Genomic DNA, 21,536 nt, shown 5'->3' with positions numbered 1-21,536 from the left:
TGATCGAGACAATCAGGAGGGAGGAGAGAGAAAATAGATAAAGTGAAGTGAGGACTGAAAGAGAGAGCAGCAGACCAACAACTAAAGAGAGACAGACAGAGAGGTGAAGTATTTTTGAAGTGGTGAGAATCTGAATGTGAAGCTGAAGTGAGGCTGTGGGAACTTAGGACAAAGTCAGTGAGAAGTTACTAACTCACTGAAAATGGAAACATTCCCTATTTAGACATTTTAATGATCCAAAATGTGAGGACTTTTCTTCTTTGGTGAATTTTGAATTGACTGCATATAATATTCTTTGATGTTATCTGTAAGCTACATTTCCTCAGAGTAAATGTGGATGTGTGTGTCAGTATACACGTATGTGTGTGAGCGTGGCCTATCCTTTTAATCTAATACACACACTACACACGTATCCCGCAGGATAAGTCAAAGAGGTTGAAGGTGGACCATGTATAATTCACATGTGGGTTTGCTGTGATGTACAGTACTTTAATGAAAAGAGAAGCAGCAGCATTTCTTCTTGTGAAAAGGTGTGTATGTATGTGTGTGTTTGTGTGGGTGTGGAGGTGAGAGGAGCACCTCTGCCTCCTTCTTGCGGCAACTGAGCCTCAAGACGAGAGACTGGAAACCCTGCAAACTTGACTTTTTGACCGGAATTTGTGAAAACCAAATAAATAGATAACTAAATAAAGTTTTTGAAATTACTTTCTGGAAATGTGTAGTGGAATTAAAAGTAAATATTAATTCCATAAGTTCAATGGTATCAACAGTAAATGTCAACAATGGTTTTAATAGTAGATAAATAAAGAGTCTTAGTCTAGACCTGCTTTATATGGATAACTTCTGTTATGAATTGGTGCTATATAAATAAAATTGAAATGAAGTGAATTGAATAGTCAAATTTTACAATTAGGTATTCAGTTTCTTTTTAAAATTCTAATTATTACAGCCTGTCTTTGCTTCCATAGATATATACTTATTTGGTTTGCAGTACATTATGTATTATATACTTAAAAAGCATTTAATACAAGTATCAGAGAGCATATTTTCTTCACTAATGAATGACAGACGTGTTCTCTGCATGTCCACTCTTAAATGAATCCAGAACAATTTAACAGAACAATATACATGCCTTTAAATAGTTCAGTCAGAAATGAGCAGATTCCACCATGTTGTGTCAACATGGGCCAAGATCCCTGTGGAACAGCCGGGTAATAGCCAGCTGCGCTGAATAAAGCATCCGCTGGGTTACTTTCCCACATGGTGACAGTCAGAATCTGTACAACTAATGTCTTGTCACTTCCTCTCGCTCTGTGAGTTCCTCTCTCTTGCTGTTTCTTTCTGTCTCTCTTTTTTGTCATCAGTCTTTCTCGCTTTCTTCCTCCCTGCCTCTGCTCATCATACCCCCCCCCCCCCCCCTTCCAAACACACTGCAACACGATTCCCTCAATAAGTCCATCATGTATGGTCCCGGCTATCAGTGTGACCACTCCCTTCCTGTGTATCTCTGTGGATGTGTCGAGGTGGGAGCAAGGCTTGATAAATGGGACTCTGCCGTCTTGCTACTGATAATAATGCCCAGGTTGAGCTTGACTGACACCAGGGATTTGAGCAGTGCCAAGCAGACATATATATCTCCCTTAGCGGCTCAGTGTGTGTGTGTGTGTGTGTGTGTGTGTGGACACAGTTTGTATGGGCCTGTGTGAAGGACATGCATGGCATCCTCCCTTATCCTCCACTGCTGAGGTCTAGATGTCTTGTTTACGCTGCAACCAGGCACTGGCAAGCAATTTCAGATACACACTTGCGCACACACACACACACACACACCTGCAAGAGATGAGTGGGCACACACACAAACACACATGCGCACAATCTGATTTATTTCAGGACAGGATTCTTTTCGCAGAAACCTTTTTCATTCCATATCTAGAGCCAAAGCATTACTTTCTCATGTGTGGGATGTGGCCGTAGTGTGTGTTCGCAGCATGATAACCATGTTCATGAATTTTTACATGTTTTTTTGTTTTATGATTGACTGATAGCCTCGCTGTCCTCTTTTCAATTTCTACCTTGGTATACAATAAAAATTTTGATTAGCTAGTCGCAAGCGCTTTAAATCAGTTTTACAATATGAAAGAGGTGTTAGCATAGGACACTTGCTTACTTATATTTTGTGTGTGTTTCTGTCCAATAGGAGCTGGTAAAGCACACTCATGATTCCACCGACAAGAGTAATCTGCGGATGGCGTTGGATGCCATGAAGGTACATCATCACTTCCACACACTCTTATCCCAGCAAAGAAATACAGAAATTGCTCAAGTAAAATAACAAAAACAGCTTCTAACTTTGGCTGAAAATTGTGTTCATATAGGACCCCATCCAGTTCATTTAGGCTCTGTTTATAATTAACATTAACGTAACACCATAAAAAACAGCATCATTAATATTTGTGTTCAATGAATATTTTCCCTCTACCTTGTGGCATGTTCTCAGCCTGCTATGAAAGCTTGTGTCAGCTCTAAAGCTAACATGGTCATGTCTGAAAAGAGACTATAAGATATTGCACTTCATTGCAAGTCATTGCATGTCCACAACTTTTGATTACCCATAAATAAATGAGTCTTCCACTAAATGCAGCATTAATAAGTTATTTTTATAGCCCAATATCATATACAGTGTCTTATTGGAGTTTACAAGCCCACAGCAGCAATGGTTACTTTTGAAGAAGAAAAGAAAAAAACTACACAAAAAGGAATGAAAACTTTGAGGGGGCAATTGGTGCCATACTGTACCTGGGGAAGAAAAACAATTAAAACATTTAGTCTAAATCGAACAAAATTAAAAGGAGATGCTTTACTATTTTCTGGTTTGTGCGCAGGACTTGGCTCAGTATGTTAACGAAGTCAAGAGGGACAATGAGACGTTGCGAGAAATAGATCAGTATCAGAAATCCATCGAAAACCTGGTAAGCCACCTGTTTCTTCCAAATAACGACAGGCTGATCTCAACCTCACAATACTTTGGAAATGCTTGATTCCTGTCAGATCGTAACCATCTTTCTTTTTCTCTTTTTCTGTAGAATCAGCCTCTGAGTAACTATGGAAGACCCAAGGGTGACGGGGAGGTACGGGTGGCCTCGGTGGACAAACGAGCTAAGCAGGACAGGTGAGATGACACGCTGGTTGACTAAAACACTGACTGACTGATTGCAGCTTCTAAACCTGTGTGCCTTGTAAGTGAAAAACAAACTCAAGTGAAGTAATCGCTGGTGAATTACGCCACAATCAATCGATACATGGTGCACGTCACATTTTTGGCATTTAGCTGATGCTTATGTCTCCAGAATAACAACCAACCAGTAATACGTTTTGTAGAATTATTTTTTTTTAGCTCAGTATAGATTAAACTACATTGCAAACATTGTTGTGTGTCAGGTACAATTACATTGTTAGTCCTGCCCTTCTTCTGTAGGATTATGTTCGCCCAACACTTGTCACCTACCTTGATGAACTGTATTTTAAATCAACGGATAGATTGAGCTTGAGCTTCAGGCAGTCCATATCTGGAGAGGCAGACTTTTATGACGCACAGAACACGCCCAAAAAATGTCCAAAACCTTGTTAAAAGTCTAATTTCAGGTAACACAGAGTTCTGAGAGAGAGGCTGAAAATGTATAATAAAATTGTATTTATTGCTATTATGTCAGAAATAATGCATACTATAGCATAAAAGTGAGAGGATGTAAAGAAAAAATGTGACAACGATTTCCCCAAATGCAGTGGGGAGTGCAGAGTAACATGAACAACTGGTGCATCAAATTTGCTTTCAGTGACTTTGACATGATGCTCTTTGAACTGCAGGCACATCTTCCTGTTCGATGCGGCGGTGATTGTGTGTAAGCGGCGAGGAGACAACTATGAGATGAAAGAAGTGATCGACCTGCACCTCTTCAAGATCACCAACAACCCCACATCGGACAAGGAGAACCGAAAGGTCTGTCACGCACACAGTCCCGTTGAATTGTTTTATTGTGGCATTCTGTGCTGACTCGTTCTCTCAGTGCCACCATGAGGCTGTCAGTAGCCTTTTTTTCACTGCAGACATTTTGACTTTAAAGCACAGGTGCAACTCACAACATGGGTAACTAAGACTCGCCATAGACATTGTTATTTTTAGCTGTCTGTAAGCCATTGATTGCAGCCACTATTAATTATGTTATTAGTTACACTTGTGTAAATGTCCAAAATGTCTGTGTGAAAAAGGTTTAGTGTTTGAGTGATTATCAGCAGTGTTTCTTATACACATAGATACCAGACAGGAAAAGTCAAGGAATTTATGCATGACATCACAGAAATAGATTACACTACAGTATTCGATTGGAAAAATAACTAAAATACTGGACATGGAACATGGAACTGTTTGCCTTGGAAAATTCATTGTATTGTACAACATGGTTAGGTTTGGATCTGCACATGAGCAGCTTTCCCAGGTGAATTCAAGTTTCAAACTTGGCCGTCACCTTGGAAAAGATATTGGCACATCTTTCAATCATTTAATCTTTTTTCCTTTTTTTTTGACAGCAACACATCTCTTTGTGAACATTTCCCTTTCAGTTCCAAGAGAGTAACTCAATTCCACCTTTGGCGAGGCCACAGTGATGATGTTTTACCTCAGAATGCAACATGCAGAAACATTAACATCAATTAAATCAAGCTGAACTCAAAAATTACATTTATTGCTCATATTTTCACAAAATATTGAACACACATTTTTCTACTTCTCTATTGTGCTGCACACAAAAAAACGAGACCTTTCAACAGTCAAAACATTGGCTTTGAATTTTAATCCAAAGAAAAAGTGTCCCAGTAATTCTGACAGCCAAATAGTTTATTTCTACAGTTAACACTTCTGAGTCCAGATACGTCACAGCTCAGAGGAAAGTGTGAATCACATGTCTAAACTTATTGTTTTTGTGCTAATAAGGAAGCTTTGATTTCACAGGTCTGATTGGGGACGTCACTTTAAATCCACACAGATTCAATTCAGTGACTTAAAAAGAAAATGTGTCCAAAGCATTTAGCTTTTAATTTTATGGTGTGTTATCACCATTGTCAAAAAGCAATAACCCACTTTAAGCTGTGATTTTATAACAGCTAAAACAGCTTTTGATGACATTTAATTTTCACCCAGGGCTGTATGCCACATCCATCCTAATAGGGCTAGAACGATGTAGTGAGCATATTCTGCTTTCTACTTTCACTCTCTCTGTTGCTGTAATATACAGCATGTAAAAGTGAAAAATAATAGCAGAACATACTTCTTAATATTAAAAAATCAAATTAAAAAGAACAAAACAAGCATCTCATATAACAACCAATCAGCTATACTGGAGGGAAGTCTTGCACTGTTGAGTCCATTATTGCCTCTTTATGACTGAGTCAGCAAAGCTCAGAAACCATGTTGGACTCCTGACAAACCAATTAACAGCGCTACTTCAGCATAATGAGCAGCCGTAACAATTTATCAGATAAATGCAGGTTCATAAAATTGAGTAAAAACTGAGTTAACTTGCTTCTTGACAGTATTTTATAAGCACCTGTACCAACCTCTACACCCCATTGCTGCCTTTTGTGCTCTGAATCCCCTAATGTGCTGCTAAAATGAACTACGTGCAAAAATGTTTCCGCTCATAACACAAACAACAAAATAGTCAACAGAAAAGAGCCTTAAATAATTTGGTACATGTTTGTTCCAGCACATGTTTTACATTGTCTTATTCATTTACCAGCATAATACTGAAACAGTGTCAGACTAGAACAGTCTGCCTCCTCCCAGATGGTGTTATCATTAAACCTCGCTTTGGGCCTGACTACACACACATACACACACACACACACACACACACACACACACACATACACACACACAGTGAATACTAAGTGCCAAGTGGTGAAAAATATTGCCAATCATAATGAGGAATGATATCTAAGGCGTGCCAGGAAACAATGATTTGGGCAATAATGATGTTGTAAATAGCAGACATTAGTAGGCTTAGAACCATATGGGCTTATATAGTAATTTTTTATGAAACTTTCAGCTACCTCAGTGTCATTCACCTCTGACATGATGGATATGATGCAGTTTGTTTGATTACATATTTATTATGGAAATGCCAAAGATGACAGTGGCTGTCTGAAGGAAGCAGCAATAAGAACCTTTGTCATAGAAGCAAAATAATCGCATTTACATGCAAGTCATCTGGAGGTAAAACCAAATATCCCTAAAGTCTAATCGTTTTTAAAGCGATACAGAGCACAGCAGTAGGAAACTTTTGTGCGACGTTTGGACTGAAGTCATTTTTCATACTAAAGCTGATGGTTTGAGCCTTTGCAGCAGGAAATGATGGAATGAAAGCTTCATGTATTTCAGCTGTTAAAGCTGCTATAATCAATATTTTTATAATAACAAAAGATCAAATGACTATGTGTAATGTGTAAGGTGTCGCTTGTAACGACGAACTAACAGATAATCATCCCCCGACTCTGCAGTTCCCCTCAGCTAAATCGAGCGTTTTAGTGTCTTTCCGCTCATTGTTTTGGTTTTCTGGCCTGCAGCAACTTTTAGTTTTGGTTCTCTTTCACCGCTCTCGTAGCACTGTTTTACGCATCAGCTGTTTACAACAAAATAAGCTGTACACTGCCTGCGAAGCAGCAAATGTCAGACAAGGTTAGCAACTTAGTCATATCAATTTAAGAGGTAATATGTCAATGTTGTGTTCACAGCTTGTTTCTGCTGCCCCCAACTGGCCAAAAATAGTTATTGCAGGTTTAATGTCATAATAACCATGGTTCACTCAGGCACATTGATGGTGAAAGACATGAGCAAGGGTCAGATTAATTGTATTTTAGCAAGATCAACAAAGAAATAGATTATCCGTCTGGATATGTGATCCTTATAAATTCCAAAGATAAACCAAGCAAAAAAGACCTAAACTGCCTGAAAGACAGACAAACACCTCCTCCTTCATTTTACAAATTGGTAGCTGGAGATATCTTTGCTGAGAAGTCTTGGTGTCCACTGGGAATACCTCTGTAGAGAGCTGCTTTCCTTTTCTCTTTTCTTTCAATAGAAAAGATGAGCTTCCCTGACAGCACTCTGAGCTTGGCATGTTTATAGCCTTCAGAGCTGAGTGCTACAAGTTCAAAACCACAACTAGGGGCCATAAAAAGTGCATCTCACAAGCATCTGTTTAGTAATGCTACCTAAAAAACAGAGGCATGTGTTGACACAGAGGCTAATAGACTAATATTTAGCCTTTGAAGTGGGTAATGGTAGATGATTACAGGCCCACTCACTACTTGGGTCTGTGCATGCTGTGTGATGCCCAGCAGTTATATGGCATACTCGTTTCCTCTTCTCCTTCATGCTCTCCCTCTCTGTTTTGTCTCTGTCTGTCAGTTCTGCCGCCCTCCAACCCTTTGTGTTTGCTCTCCCAGAGGCATCCCTCTTTCATTTTGCATTTCTTTGTCTCCATCTGTCTCCCTGCATCCTGTCTCCTTCAGCTCCTGCCCCCTCCTGCTCTGTTTGTCTTTCACTCAAACCCTCAATTTATTTATCCTAGCTTGTTTTAGTTTCTGTCTCAAATGTGTGTGTTTTTCTATTCCTGTTGCAGTGGTCCTACGGATTCTACCTCACTCATAACCAGGGCCAGAGCGGCTTTGAATTCTTCTTCAAGACAAAAGAGCTGAAAAAGAAGTGGCTGGAGCAGTTTGGCATGGCCATGTGAGTGTGTTTCGTCTATGAGTGTGTGTGTGTGTGTGTGCAATCATGCGTGACAATGTGATAGGAGTGTGTGCCTTTTTGTTTCAGCTGAATTTTGTCACAGCATCAAAACGCACACATTGCCCGTCCTGTTATTCAAGTTAGGCTACTTGATGATTGATGAGGGACACGACACTGTGACAAAAACACGAGCAGTTTACAAGTCGCACACTGACTTTCAAAACCAAAACCTGAAAATGCATTAAAAATGGCATCATGGTCTCTAAAGCTTATGCATGAGTAACAATGTCAAAATAGCTAAAATATCGCATCCAGTATTTTACAATATTTTAAACATTAAGTACTTTATATTCAGAGAAAACAATTGGTAAAATTTTATTCCAGCATCAGGTGTTTGTAGTTAAACTGCATCAACCAATCTACATACTGAACTGGATTTAAATGAATCTAAACTGACTGACAAACTGGTGAGTGACAAATGGAACTATAGTATTTCACATGTAGAGCCAAGAAAGACAAATGACTGACTAATTGTCTCAGAGATACTGTACCGACCATTCTGTCTTTCACATTGTTGAAATATGCGGGACAGACAAGTTTTATTGGGTATAAAATAGCTGTAGTAGTAGATATTTTTTAATGAATTTAAAAAATAAAAAAGTAAAGATCTTATACCACATGAAGGTTTGTGAAGATGTGGCTGTTTAGCTGAATTGTTGTATGAAGCTGATGTTTGATCTACAGTAGGGGGCCAGGAGTCAGGCAGAACCCAATTCCCTCCAATCAAACCATGAAATAAAGCTGCAATTCAATGAAATTTGAATCGCTTTATTCATCATGACCACGAAGTATACGAAATTATTCACCAGAAAGATATTGACAGCTTGCACAATAAAGCGCAATAGTATGTGCTTACAAATTGTACAACAGGTGCAGTAGGAGACAGTTGGAAACTGTGTAGTCTCCTCTGTGGCTCTGGAGAAGCTTTGTAAATTCTAAAAAAGGAACCCCCGATGATGTCATTGTGACGTTGTCAGGGTAACACTGGCTCGGTCCCGGAGACTCCAAATTTTTTACGGAAAGCCGTTACAAACTGAAGGTGTGGAGTTTGAAATATGTGTGTGTTTACCAGGCATAGAGTGTCAAATGATGCTGTCAAGTTGCATTATGGGAAATGTAGTGTAAAGTATTTTATTTGAAAAGTCAGGATATCTCGGCCTCTGCTGCTTTGATTTTGACAATTCTTTTTTAAATGTATCTCTCTCAAGTTCCCCAACTTTATGGAAGTACAATACTAAATTGCTGGGGTGACCCTTTAATGTCGACAGCAGACATAGTAGACATCACTTTATAATGTACATTCAAATTTCAATCTTTACACTCCTCATAGATATCCTACCACCCATGCACAACCTCCTCTGATGATCAGTCTTGGTCTTGCTGCTTTAGTCACTAAACCGACAACACCATAGACAAAAACCAACATCCTCCCAGTCCTCCTGGATCTCCTTTAGTTAGAGCTGAGATACCTGTTATTGGATTAGGTCATTGTTATTGTTGTACTGGAACCTAACTGCCAGTGACAGCAGCGAGAATTAGTTAAGCACAGTGGGGCTCTCAAGCAGGTGCAATTACAAAGCAAATATAGAAATAGAAACTGAGAAAAAAGGGAATAAAGAAAAATCTGTGAAATAACATTTTCAAGCTACAAAGGAAAGCAACAAGCCTTAACAGGAAATGAAGAAGAGGATTAGGAAGATGAAGTGGGGTGTGATGTAAAACTGAGAAAACAGGGGCTTTGGTTGATTAACTTTTGGGGCTGAATTAACGAGCTGCGAGAATAGAGAGGGGTTGCCATACAATCACATGCTCCCACAGCAATGCTTAATGGCTGATCTGTGAACAGTTGTTTTCTCATGTGCCGCATTTATTTCCAAACCACCCACTGTTTGCTGCTTGACTAAGATTCAGCAACCACGAGGGATTGGTAGACACACTGCTCCACATACAGAAAGAAATTTAAACAAAAGACAGACTGTAGTGAGTCCTTTAAAGTCAGAAGAAGACTATAAATTGAGTCATATTGTATTTCTGAGTTTTAAAGTTCTTAAAATTCACACGGCTACCGCTCAGCGCAAGTTTGAACCATACAAAGTTTTATCGGACAGCTTTTAAAGCTTCAGTACATAGAGAAGTAGTGGAACTGGAAGAGGCCAGTCATACTCTCAAAGTCAAGCCGAAAGAAAAAGGAAAATCAGGGGTTTTTTTTAATGATGGTTTTTTGTTATAAACATGCCATAGCAACATATTCAGTATATTTCAGTGTGATTATTTTGATGGTAAAAATGGACCCTCTTTCTTGTCAGTGATATGCAATTTGTAGTTAATAACAATCTTCACTAAAAAGCGGATATATGGTTGACCCCAGTACAGAGGAGAGGAAAACCACTGAAGTTCTCTTTTACTGTCTTCCATCTCAGCACTGTTTGTCCTATTTTCCAGAGAACTTGTTGTAGCCCATCAGTTTGACTTATTATTTGAGTTTCCAAAGTAGCACCTGTGCATATATAGCAAAAAGCTTGTGCAACAATGGCGTCATGTCCTAGCTATTGTAACACTGAACAACAAAGGAAGACCTCTAATATTTCAAATAAACAGGCATTTGCGCTATAGGCAAACTTGGGCAAAGTCTTTTTCTTTCTCATACACACACACACATGCAGCCATGTCCCAAGGGGCTAAGAACACTCCTGTGTTCACTTCAAGCAGACCTTGCCGTCTACTTGCAATTCTTTCCTTCCCACTTCAAAGAACTGTATCAGTGAAATGTTACTGTTGCCATGTAAGAGAGTTTGTTGGCTGCAATTTTATAAGTGAATAATATGTATTTTTTGCTTTGAAATTGACCTTTTCATCAAAGACCAAAGCTGTTTGAAAACTGTAACAAAATGGGCAAAAATGCAAAAACTCATTTTCATTAATTAATTTGGGCTCATCTTTAACTTATAGTACATTGGTCCAACTGCTTGTTCTGATTTCGAGTTAACTCTGAAATCTTTGTTTATTGTTTGTCCTCTGGATTTGATTTTCTGACATCATTGTTCATGAATGTAATTCTTTTTGGCAGTTTAGAACACCTTAAATCCCTAAACAAGAGCGTTTTTGGAAAAAGTCCCTGCTTGAGCTGCATTATCATGTGCTGATAGGAAATTAAAGGTGCTTTACTCTCATGGACTACTTATCTCAACCAAGCTTCAACTTCCTGCAAGTTGATTTTTAGGATCCTGGTAGGTAGGAAATCAGTCTAAAAAGTAATGGTATATTTAAGAAAATGAGTCCATCAAAATTAAAGCACGTTGTACAACTTTATTCACCTCACGAGATGTGGTGATCTACAGTATAAGTCATGTGACTTATAGATCACCTTAGATATTAAATATACCAAACAACATAATCTTTAAAAAAGAAAAAAGTTTTTTTTTTTACAAAATGCCATATGTACTCTTAATGGATACATACATTGTTATGAGGAATATAAATCACCATAAATACAAAACTATCAAAAACAACCATATTTTCAGAATATTATTTTACAGATACAATCTTTCATCTTAACCCGTTAGTAAGTATCTAATGTTTGTTGTGTGTGATGTCTTGTTTAGATCCAACATTCGTCCTGAGAATGCCACTAACAACTTCCATGAGTTTCGTATGCACACCTTTGAAAGGATCACCTCTTGCAACTCTTGCCACATGCTGCTGAGGTAAGAGGCCAATTATTATTCACACACACACACACACACAGAGGAAGCAGCACAAAAATCTCTTCAAGGCTATCGTCAAACATAAAGACTGAGGACGAGACGTGAACCCTTTCCCTTCAAACAACTGTCAGGACTCCTTTGAAAGACCTCCACTCCTCCTGTTCCTCTCCAGTGTACCCTAACAATCTATTCGTCACTTTCCTTTTGCTCCTCTCTTCCTCTGCACATGTGCCTTCGTTACACAAAGTTTCTTTTGAATTTGCTGAATGGTATCAGCACCCAGAGGACTGCGCCTCATGGTCTTTCTCACAGCGGGGACGACTGAGTGGTTTCACCTACCGAGGACGGCAAAGAAAAATGTCTGTCACACTTCAGCACTTCTTCAAGGCGACGGATGGAGAAAGGGGACAAGGATATTGCACTGTGAATATACAGAGGCCCTGAATTCACCAACATTTTCTGAGGATAAGATATGAGAAAAACAAGAATAGGGTCAGGGAAGGTCTCAAGAAGCATCTGAAGTGCAGTGATTCATTATTTTCTTTAGGATGTTGCTATTTTCTTGATTATTTCTCAAGTTTTTCTTTAAATAATGATTGGTCCTTTGGAGTATTTCATTATGACTATTGTCCTGGAACTCTTTGTTTGCAGAACTGTTGATGAACTTGAAAGATCTATCTAACAGGCACCACATATCAAATGACTTCATGAATCATCAGACCAATGTGTCAAGTGGTATTGTGTGATTTTAAGAAGTGTATGACATTATTTTATAAAATCTACAGCAAAAAGGAATTTGTAAATCCCATTATTCTTAGTGTATTTCTTATAGAAAGATATAATTCACCAGATCTTGATGTCTAATCTAATCTAATATCTAGTGTACTTTACTGGTACTATGATCACACTCAGAAGACTGCTTTATGATGATAATGAGCACAGGCCTTGCTGAGACATTGTGTCATTAATCAGAAAACATATATGATACATATAAATATTCAGTAAAGTGTATTGTAGAAGTTTTAATTTGAAAGAAAAATCTTATGAAAGGAAATCTTTTTAGGTTTGCCTAAAAAAAAAATGGTGGTGTCCTAATGCACACACCCTGTAGTTCTGAACTGCGCAAAACACAACAGTGTACCTGCAGGTTAGTTCCATGCTAGTTTTCTCAGAGAGGTTAACTGGACAGTTAACTGGAGAGCAGCCTCTACTTTCATGTCATTTTAGTTAGGGCCTCTGAGATGGTTATGTAAATGAAAACAGAACTACACACTGTGCACACATCATTTACAGAATTTCAGTGTCTTCTTCTCAGTATTTGTTAGATTTTTTTTGGTTGAAATTAAGGTAGAATGAACCTCTCTGTATATAACCTACCTACCACACCTGTTTTGCCTTTGGTAGAGAGTAATGAATTCTGGCTGGTGTCCTAGTGCTGCTGAGTTGGCTAAGGTGGAACAGCCTGGATTTGAATTCAGCCTAGGACCTTGAAGATCTCAAGGACTTACCTATACCTAAACCAAGAAAACACAGTGATGCTTTTTGCTAAATGCTAACATCAGCATTCTAACCATTCTGTCTAAATTTCATGGCGATCCGCCCGATAGTTGTTGAGGCATTTCACTCAAAACCACAAATGTCAACCTCATGGTGGCACGAGAGGAAGTCGGGGATCACCAGAGTCATTAGGATAACCGAAGTTATTAGGATACACCATCTTGGAACCACAAAAGTCTGTACATGAATTTCATGATAATCCATTCAATAGTTTTTCAATTGAGATATTTGATAGAATTAGACCAACATTGCCATCCATAGAGCAATGCTGCTAGTGTGGCTAAAAATTGAAGCACAACACTGCTCCTTTAAAACAAGAGAAACTTACTGTAGGTTTCCAAACTGTTGGTCCTCCTAAAATGTCAGAAAAGGTGGTAATCTTTTGACTGCAACTTAGATCCATACTTTCCTATATGACAGTAATTTTGCTATTCTTTGCATTGATGTACTGTTACTACTGCGTATATACACTCTCAAGCACTCCATCTAATGACTTTTCCTGTTCGTTTTGTCTGCAGGGGCATCTTTAACCAGGGCTACATGTGCTCCAAGTGTGGTTTAGGTGCCCATAAAGAATGCCTGGCCCGCTTTGGGTGCTGTGGAAAAACAGGTAACACACCGCTGCTTACACACACAAATATAACCATAAGTTTTTAAATAAGTATTTCACTTTATTTGCACAACCTCATATCAGTCGCATCTAGTCTGCAGCAATTCTGCACTTAACAGTTTGTCACTGAACAAAATGTTTTTAAGGGACACATTAAATCTAATTGTATGAGCACAACTGCACTTTTATAGCAGTGTGAACATAATGACACACAATGGTGCATAAAACCTGATGTATGAGTGTCTCCTGTGACTAATTATGGGTCTGAGGGAGATTTGTTGCACTGTGATTTAAAAAAAGCTCCACACATTCTAAAAATGACTGCACCATGTGGAATTGTGGGAATTAGGGGGTTTGCTCTAAATAAGTAAGAACTTCACACATGCCCTTATTTCTACCAACCAAGGTCATCCGAGTATTCGATCAGTATTGCAAATATTCATTCAAAAACTCCCCCGCTTCCCTGGGTGGTTTTGACACTTCAGAGCACCTTAAAGGCAATGTCACTGTGTATCATTGTACCGATTCCCAAAGCTTAATAGTAGTTTTACTGAGGAATTTTAAGAAACTCCTGACTTTTATTATGCTCCTGTTGTGTATCTGTCACTCAGCTCCCTGTGTAGGAGCACTGACAGCTCTGACAGAAATGGTGGGAAAACTTTAGACTTGTTGAATGAAAAGAAAGACTTCAGTATAGCATGTCCTCTGCGTGTGTGTGTGTGTGTGAGAGAGAGAGAGAGAGAGAGAGAGAGAGAGAGAGTGCAAACAGGTGGAAAAACTAAATTCACACTTTTTGTTTAGTTCTTTTAGGTCTTGAAAGTGCATGCTTGTGTTTTCATAGCACTAAATATCCTCACGATATCTTTAAAAACCAAGCAAGTGTGCAAGTTGTACTGTTACAACCTGCAGACTCTGCACCCGTAACACAGCGTGTCGCAATTGCGTGTGTTTGTATTCCCCGTGGCAAGCTGCCAGCTCCTGTTGGACCTGGCATCTGTCATGGTGCTATCAGGTCGCAGAGGCAATAACACCACTGCCAGGCCCACCTGGGCACAGTGTGTACCTGAGTAGATTTGGGCGACACCAGCGGCGGGAGAGCTTGTGAAGACAGGGATGTCGGTTTGAATTCCCACTGTCATTGCTCCACACAGTATTCACCCTCTGCTGGTACAGGAAAATGTGCAGTGGCGAGGACCAGTACTTAAGTAACATACAAAAGTAAAAGTATTTTAAGAAGTCTGAAACAGCAGAAACTCAAACTAACAAAAAAAGCTGCTCAGTAAGCTGCTACAGTAATGGGAGACGTTTTAATTTGTTACTTCCTTCTTGGTTGCACCACTTTTTGCTGATATCCATTTGAACTCAACATTGAACTTTATTCACTCTAATGCTCAGAAAGCCACAACAGTGCTTGCATGGCTGCACAAACACACAATCACAGCACCACAGTATAGGGTTGTGTACATGTGTGCGCGTGTCTCACAGATAAGCCATTGTTTACCTACATTTATCTCTTTTATCAGCTCGCTCGGCAGATGTTTGCGTAACAGGTCAATGTTCACTTTTACAGGCCTGCTGAGAGATGTGTGTGTGTGTGTGTGTGTGTGTGTGTGTGTGTGTGTGTGTTTGTGTGTACAGGTATTGTAGATACAGTGCATATATTTGTGACTTTGTGCCAGCTAGCATGTGTGACTGTGGAGGTATATGCGTGTGTTTATGCAATTGCTCTGTTTGTACAGGTACAGGAGTATGAGAGTGTGTGTGCAAAGGTGTGTGTTTGTGTGTGTCTTGGGGGTGTAACCCGTCCCTCAGGGAGCCAATGAAAGAAACTGGTGGAGCAAAAACCTCAGGTCTGCCCCCCTCCCCCCCGCCTCGTTACCTCCTCTATCCCGGCTGTCAGGTAGTGGCAGCACAGCAAAACAAAGTGAACCACGGTCAGACACGAGCGTCCGCCTTCTCCACTAATGAGGGAGTGTTGCCTTGTACCGATGAGTGTGTGCAAGTGTTTGCGTGCACCCGCTAACCCGTCATTCACTATGCCTGTTCTCAAACTTCTTTCAGATCCTGGCTCCGTCAGAACTCAGGTAAGCTGCTGTGTGTGTGTGTGTGTGCGTGTGTGTCCGTGCTGATGTGTATACTGTCTGTGTCTACTGTTCGCCTCCTCTCCAAAGCTTTGCTGCACTTTGAAGACTGCTCTCTCCTGCAGCTATTTGCCAAGGAGACTCCAATTGACTTAACTTGCTGCAACCTACCTGACGCGAGAAACGAGAATGTTTTTGCAGATTTACCCTGAGTTGTCTCTGCTGTTTCTGAAACTGCTGTGTGCTTTACTGCTACAAAGCTCACAAGTATCCCCAAGCAGGAAATTAGACTGGGCTCAAAACTATTTAATTAAGCCAATAACTGCACTATGTAGGTAAGAATTTTATGCAAAAATGATCTCATCTCATCAGCCAAAAGACAAAACTGGGTGTCCCTATTGCCCTGAATTTATTTCTGGTGTCAGGTACTGTGTTCTTTGTGCACAAAAAGCACTAAACACAAATTTTTAAAACAGCACAAACTTGTCGACCAACTGCTCTGATGCAATGCACACAAAAAGTCTGCATGAATACGGTGTGTTGCATTGTTGTGATTCTTGGTTGAAGCAGTAGTAGTAATAGCAGTAGTACTAATTTGGGTGGAAATACTGTAGAATGTCCCATTGGCTACATGCTGTTTTTCATCCTCACTGAAATAAGAATAAAAAATCTGTATTTGCCCATAAAAATCACATCAGTTTAACTGCTCTCTGCAACTTATAAATGTTTCTGCTACAGCGGGACAGTAGTTTCCCATGTTGTCAGTGCATGCGATCTGGGTTTAAATATGTTAAGTAGGGATGTCCATGTCAGGCCCGCTGCATGTGTTCTGTATAGGGGACATAGCAGCGTGAGATAAAACAGTAGGGGGGTATAATCATAGCATTAGGCTGTGTGTCTGAACATGCGATAAGGTAGTAGAAGGAGATATAGGTTGCACAATGACTTAAGATGTTTACACACTTTCACCATGGCAGGGATTTGTGTGTGCTAGTGATGGAAAATTTGGTGAATGAACTTGTGAGCAGTGGAGAAGAAGATCAAAATGTTCCTGTCTAAATGTGCATGTGTTTGTTTGTGAACATTGGTGTGTAACTTTCTCTGTGTATTTTTTTCAGGGCATGTATAAAGATCCAGGTGAGAAATTCAGAACACAACACTACACCAGACATCCTCCCACCTGGCACGCATCCCTCTCTTGTTCCACTGTGTTCTATTGTGTTATGTGCATAGAGACTTCAGCTCCTGAGACTAATTACCAGATTTTGGTAATCCAAGCAGCTATTGACATGCACTACTACTGTATATCAGCAAGTATATAGTATCAGTATCTGATATCAGCTTTAAAAACATTTTTTGTTAATTTTTTTCTAGATCATTCTCACTTAACACAACAATACAATTGGTTATATGTTATAAGTGTGATGATCTTAAAAAATACTTTGAGCTATTACACCTTCTTTATGGCTGCATCTAACACTTATTTTCATTACTGATTAATCTGAATGAAAGAGGATCAACCAAAAAGAAGCTCAACCAGGAAAAATGCTATACTTTCCTCAGGTTGTTTGTCAGGACTGGCAATAGGTTTGCATTAATTGCTACTGGCATTGTGTCATACATTTTGTTTTCCTGGTATCAGAGATAACCTGGCTCATTCAGAGAGGAAGGTGTACCTGGTAGCTATTAACTAATTTTATCATTTCAGCTAAGACTCAATCTTTGACTATGGAAGGGTCATGTAAACAATTTAAGTTGAATAAAACCAAAACCAGAGTGCATAAAATAGCATGTTACTGGGTGTGTACAGTAAACACAGTAAAATTTTTATTTTTGCCTCCCTCCTTCTGTGGCATTCTGTCTCTCAATCTTTCTCCAATAGAATATGAATAACATACATCATCCTTTGAAGTGTGTGTGTGTGCCTACACTACACCGAGGGCCTTTAATCTCTCATAAACCTGGCTTCAACACTCATTTTTCCACCTCTCCATCCATTATGCTGCAGAAAATCATTTCTGACTGAAGACGCATTAAAATCAATAGGCATTTGATTGCCCCAGCCTTTGGCGTTTCATAATATTTCGATGCTGCTCTCTTTGTCTGTTTTCAAAGGTGCGCTAACACTTGGCTTGTCCTTGTGTGGATAGGAATGCAATTCATGCCCCCAAGACTCAATTCTCCATGGCCCTGTGTCTTTAGAAGTCCTATTCAGGCAAGCTAGCACATGTCAGCCTGCCAGCCTCAGTGCTACAGCACCAGAACAGACATTGAAAGAGAAGCAAGGCAGATATAGATGTATTAGCTTTCAATACAATTTTGTTGACTTTGTCTATTATTTGCCCTAAGCTTTACCCTTTTCTTCATGCTCTCACTTGAATTTCTCATATTGTATTACTGCAAAACACTATCAGAGAAAGCAGAGAAAGATATGCACATTTCATTTTATGGTGTTGGACAAATGAGATATGAACATGGGATTTGTTTGGCATGGGTGGGTACTTCATAACAGACATATTATAATTCAATTGCAGTGATTTCTTGGGTCAATAATTTCGATCAAAGTTGGCCATTGTGCAAAATCAAATAGCGCTGACGTAGGTCATTCCAACAAACAAATTCAGCTTGATTAAAATGTACTTCTTTTAGTGCCAGTGCAAACCCTTACTACTATGTAATATATTACCTGGGGAGTAGTATACTGCAATTAGTCCTTGCACTGGTAATTGTAGCAGATGAGGAAAAGGTACGCATACTTTGAACTTGAATGTAGCTAAGAAAAAGGAGGAAAATGGTGGCAAACAGATTTGTTGCTCAGCGTCTCCAAGACAATACCATTACCAAGCATAGTATACTGAAAAACAACAGGATGATTTTCCTATAATTCTTTTTTATAAATGTGATTAGGACTAGTTTTCATCAAATCTCAATAACAGGAAAAAATGTTTGACATTGATTGAATTTTCCTTATAAGTTCCCCCAGGAGGGCAGAATACATCATGCAGCGGCTAACAGCGTCCACACTGAAACTCACTCCTACTTATCTTTTATCTACGAGCCCAATAACCAGCCGTGCACCTGAGTGCATTGTTGCATATCTGTTGTGTGATAATGGGTCCAAATTATTTGCAAGGGCAGTACATTGGTGACAAGGGGTGTGTTTGTGTGTGTGTACGCATGCATACTCCCTCTCATTACCACCTATAATAGGGCCATGAATAGTTTAATAGCGCAAAGACGCACCTTTGGAACAGCAAACATGGCCTTTTAGACCTGAGGTCATACGGTACATGTATGCACATACACATGTAGACGGTCTCGTATGCAGGCATTCATGATGGAAGGAATCGAGATGGATTTAGACTTCTATTATATCCTCTTCTACTCATACAGCTACTCAAGTCTACTTTTAAAATCGAGGACAATTTGGTTAAATCATCACCACACTTCAAAGGTTCACATGTTTATTACGATGTGAACTGATAGAGGCATAGAGTTCAATTTCACTTTATTACAAACCCATGGCCCATAGAAAAATATCAAACATGAAATAGAAAGTAGATAATTACAAACTTTACTTTAAAAACATTTAATTAATTTTCATTTATAATAACATCCTACATGATTAGGTAAAAGCAAGGACAAAAACTGTTTATAAAGGAAAAATGCCTCAAAAGATTTGGGGTGGTATAGATTTGTTAAACAATAGTATATGTACAGTGAATATTAATGAGGCAGATTTGTTTCCAAATGGAGGCTTCAGCAACATTAACCAGACTTTTTGATTGCATAATAATCAGTTCCGACCCCTTCGTGGCTCATATTTTCTCGCTAACCATTTGGCTGTAGAACTGCTTCAAGTTCTTATTTCTCACTCTCAATATAGTGCTAGTTCAGTCATGTTCATACTTTATGAAGCCCTTTTGCAAACAGCATGTAGGAACTAACTGTGTATTCCTCTTGCAGGTTTGCCCAAGATGCTGGTAATCAGGAACTACTTTGGTGTGCCGAGCCCTACGTCTGGTCCAGCACTCAGCATCCAGACTGGTGACATCATTGAATTAATCTGCGCCGACCTTCACAACCCCTGGTGGCAGGTCAGAGGTCACACTATCGATTAATCACATATTTCACAACACCAAAAAATTGACTGTATTTAAATCTCTCATTTCCTCCATTGTCAGTGCATCTGGCCCTTATCCTGACCTCCTATTCTGTAACAGGGCTAGAATGATGTATCACTTAGTCACTTCGGCCTTTTTATTTTTTTATTATATTAAGTCAGATCTGGTATAGTCAGCATGGTCCACTTTTTAATGATGGTTTTGCACTAGAGTCCTGTTCCTCATCAGTTAAAGATATGTTTATGTAATCATCATACTACAAGTTGGACATTTTATACCTGTGACTGTGCCTATTCAAAATAACATTCCAGTTGTATTTCTGGGTAAAGATAGCGAAAGTAATTTGGAAAGTTCTTGCTAACAAGCTGCATGCGAAAATAAAATTCTTAACATTTATAAACCCTCAGACAATTATACACACAGCACAGCACATCTTTTAAGGAAGTAAAACTCCCACACACTGGAAATGTTTGTTTGTTTCATGCAAGCAATTACTGTTATGTGACAACACATGATTTAAACCTCACTGGAGGAGGAAAGATAAGCTGTTTTCTGGAAGTTTGATGCATTGTTGAGTAGTAGTCACTTCCTGTGTGAGTCTGAGAGAGGCTAAATCAAAATCATTCTAATAATTATAATGAGATTTTACCTGAGGCCTGAAAAGGGCACTGTATTGACATGAATTACTGTATTACTGTATTATAATCAGACATGTAATGAGGAAACCAACAAATCTCACCATACTTAATACAAAACAGATAAAATAGATAGAATTCAAGAATTCAATTAACCCTGTGTAAAAGCTTAACTGGAGGCAGCTACAGCCCCACAGTCAGCAAACATTCAATATCCATCACCTTTGTAGCCAGCAGACCATAATAATTTCTGTTCTGAGGGTGCGTGACAAATAGAATCGATCACTGTAATTTCATTTCGTTCAATAGCAACCATCTGTTTACTCTGTCAATGTTACCAGCTATAATCATTATCACACCCTTAGCAAGAATGCAGCAGAAAGCAAGGCTTTCCACAAGGACCGACAAAATGTCCTGAGGTAGCAGGGATGACCACAAAGCCATCAAAATGGGCTTAGCTGGTAGTGTGCTACTTGTGCCTCTGAGTACACAGACAAAGACTGCATGCATGCCGAAGGTTTCTGTGTATTTACTCCTGCTCAATTAAGAACTGTAACAGCAGTGCTACAAGAGACTACTTTAGATTACATTTCCACACAATGTAGTACTGTGTTCATTTAAGAGACTTATTTTTTATTTACCCCTCAAGATATTAATAACCTACCAACAACAATCATTTTAAATGGAGGCACCCAGGTTTTAATCAATTCATTTCTGAATGTAACTGTAAAAATGCACAAAACTCCATGCTCTTAATCTAAAAACATTTTGAGCCTCAATTTCTTTTCAGCTATGGAATCCACAACTGCATTATTGTCCCATATAAATCAACCCACAGCGCCGGAGTCAGTCAGAAGAAAATAACTGCACTATGGCCTCCAGAGAACCCCTATTTATATGGACTGATCCTTCCCAGTGTTGATAAATCAAGGCCCTGAGCTTAAAGAGTCATCACCATGGGAGGAATAAGGAACTCATC

At 39.2% G+C, this 21,536-nt stretch overlaps 1 protein-coding gene across 3 annotated transcripts in view; it reads left to right on the top strand.

Moving 5' to 3' along the window:
- Positions 1-21,536, top strand: part of LOC122866590 (guanine nucleotide exchange factor VAV3) — a 90,563-nt gene that overhangs the window by 49,246 nt on the left and 19,781 nt on the right. For all 3 annotated transcript variants that reach the window (XM_044176428.1, XM_044176429.1, XM_044176430.1), the window contains exons 11-20: positions 2,198-2,266; positions 2,883-2,969; positions 3,084-3,169; positions 3,865-3,997; positions 7,677-7,786; positions 11,449-11,550; positions 13,626-13,717; positions 15,779-15,801; positions 16,917-16,935; positions 19,765-19,895. In XM_044176428.1, the coding sequence (XP_044032363.1) occupies positions 2,198-2,266; positions 2,883-2,969; positions 3,084-3,169; positions 3,865-3,997; positions 7,677-7,786; positions 11,449-11,550; positions 13,626-13,717; positions 15,779-15,801; positions 16,917-16,935; positions 19,765-19,895 (852 nt within the window). The remainder of the gene's footprint in view (positions 1-2,197; positions 2,267-2,882; positions 2,970-3,083; positions 3,170-3,864; positions 3,998-7,676; positions 7,787-11,448; positions 11,551-13,625; positions 13,718-15,778; positions 15,802-16,916; positions 16,936-19,764; positions 19,896-21,536) is intronic.

This window comes from Siniperca chuatsi, linkage group LG19 (assembly GCF_020085105.1).
Source record: "Siniperca chuatsi isolate FFG_IHB_CAS linkage group LG19, ASM2008510v1, whole genome shotgun sequence".
Classification (NCBI taxonomy): Eukaryota; Metazoa; Chordata; class Actinopteri; order Centrarchiformes; family Sinipercidae; genus Siniperca; species Siniperca chuatsi.
Note: the sequence above shows the minus strand (reverse complement) of the source record. Positions and strands in the feature narration are given on the sequence as shown.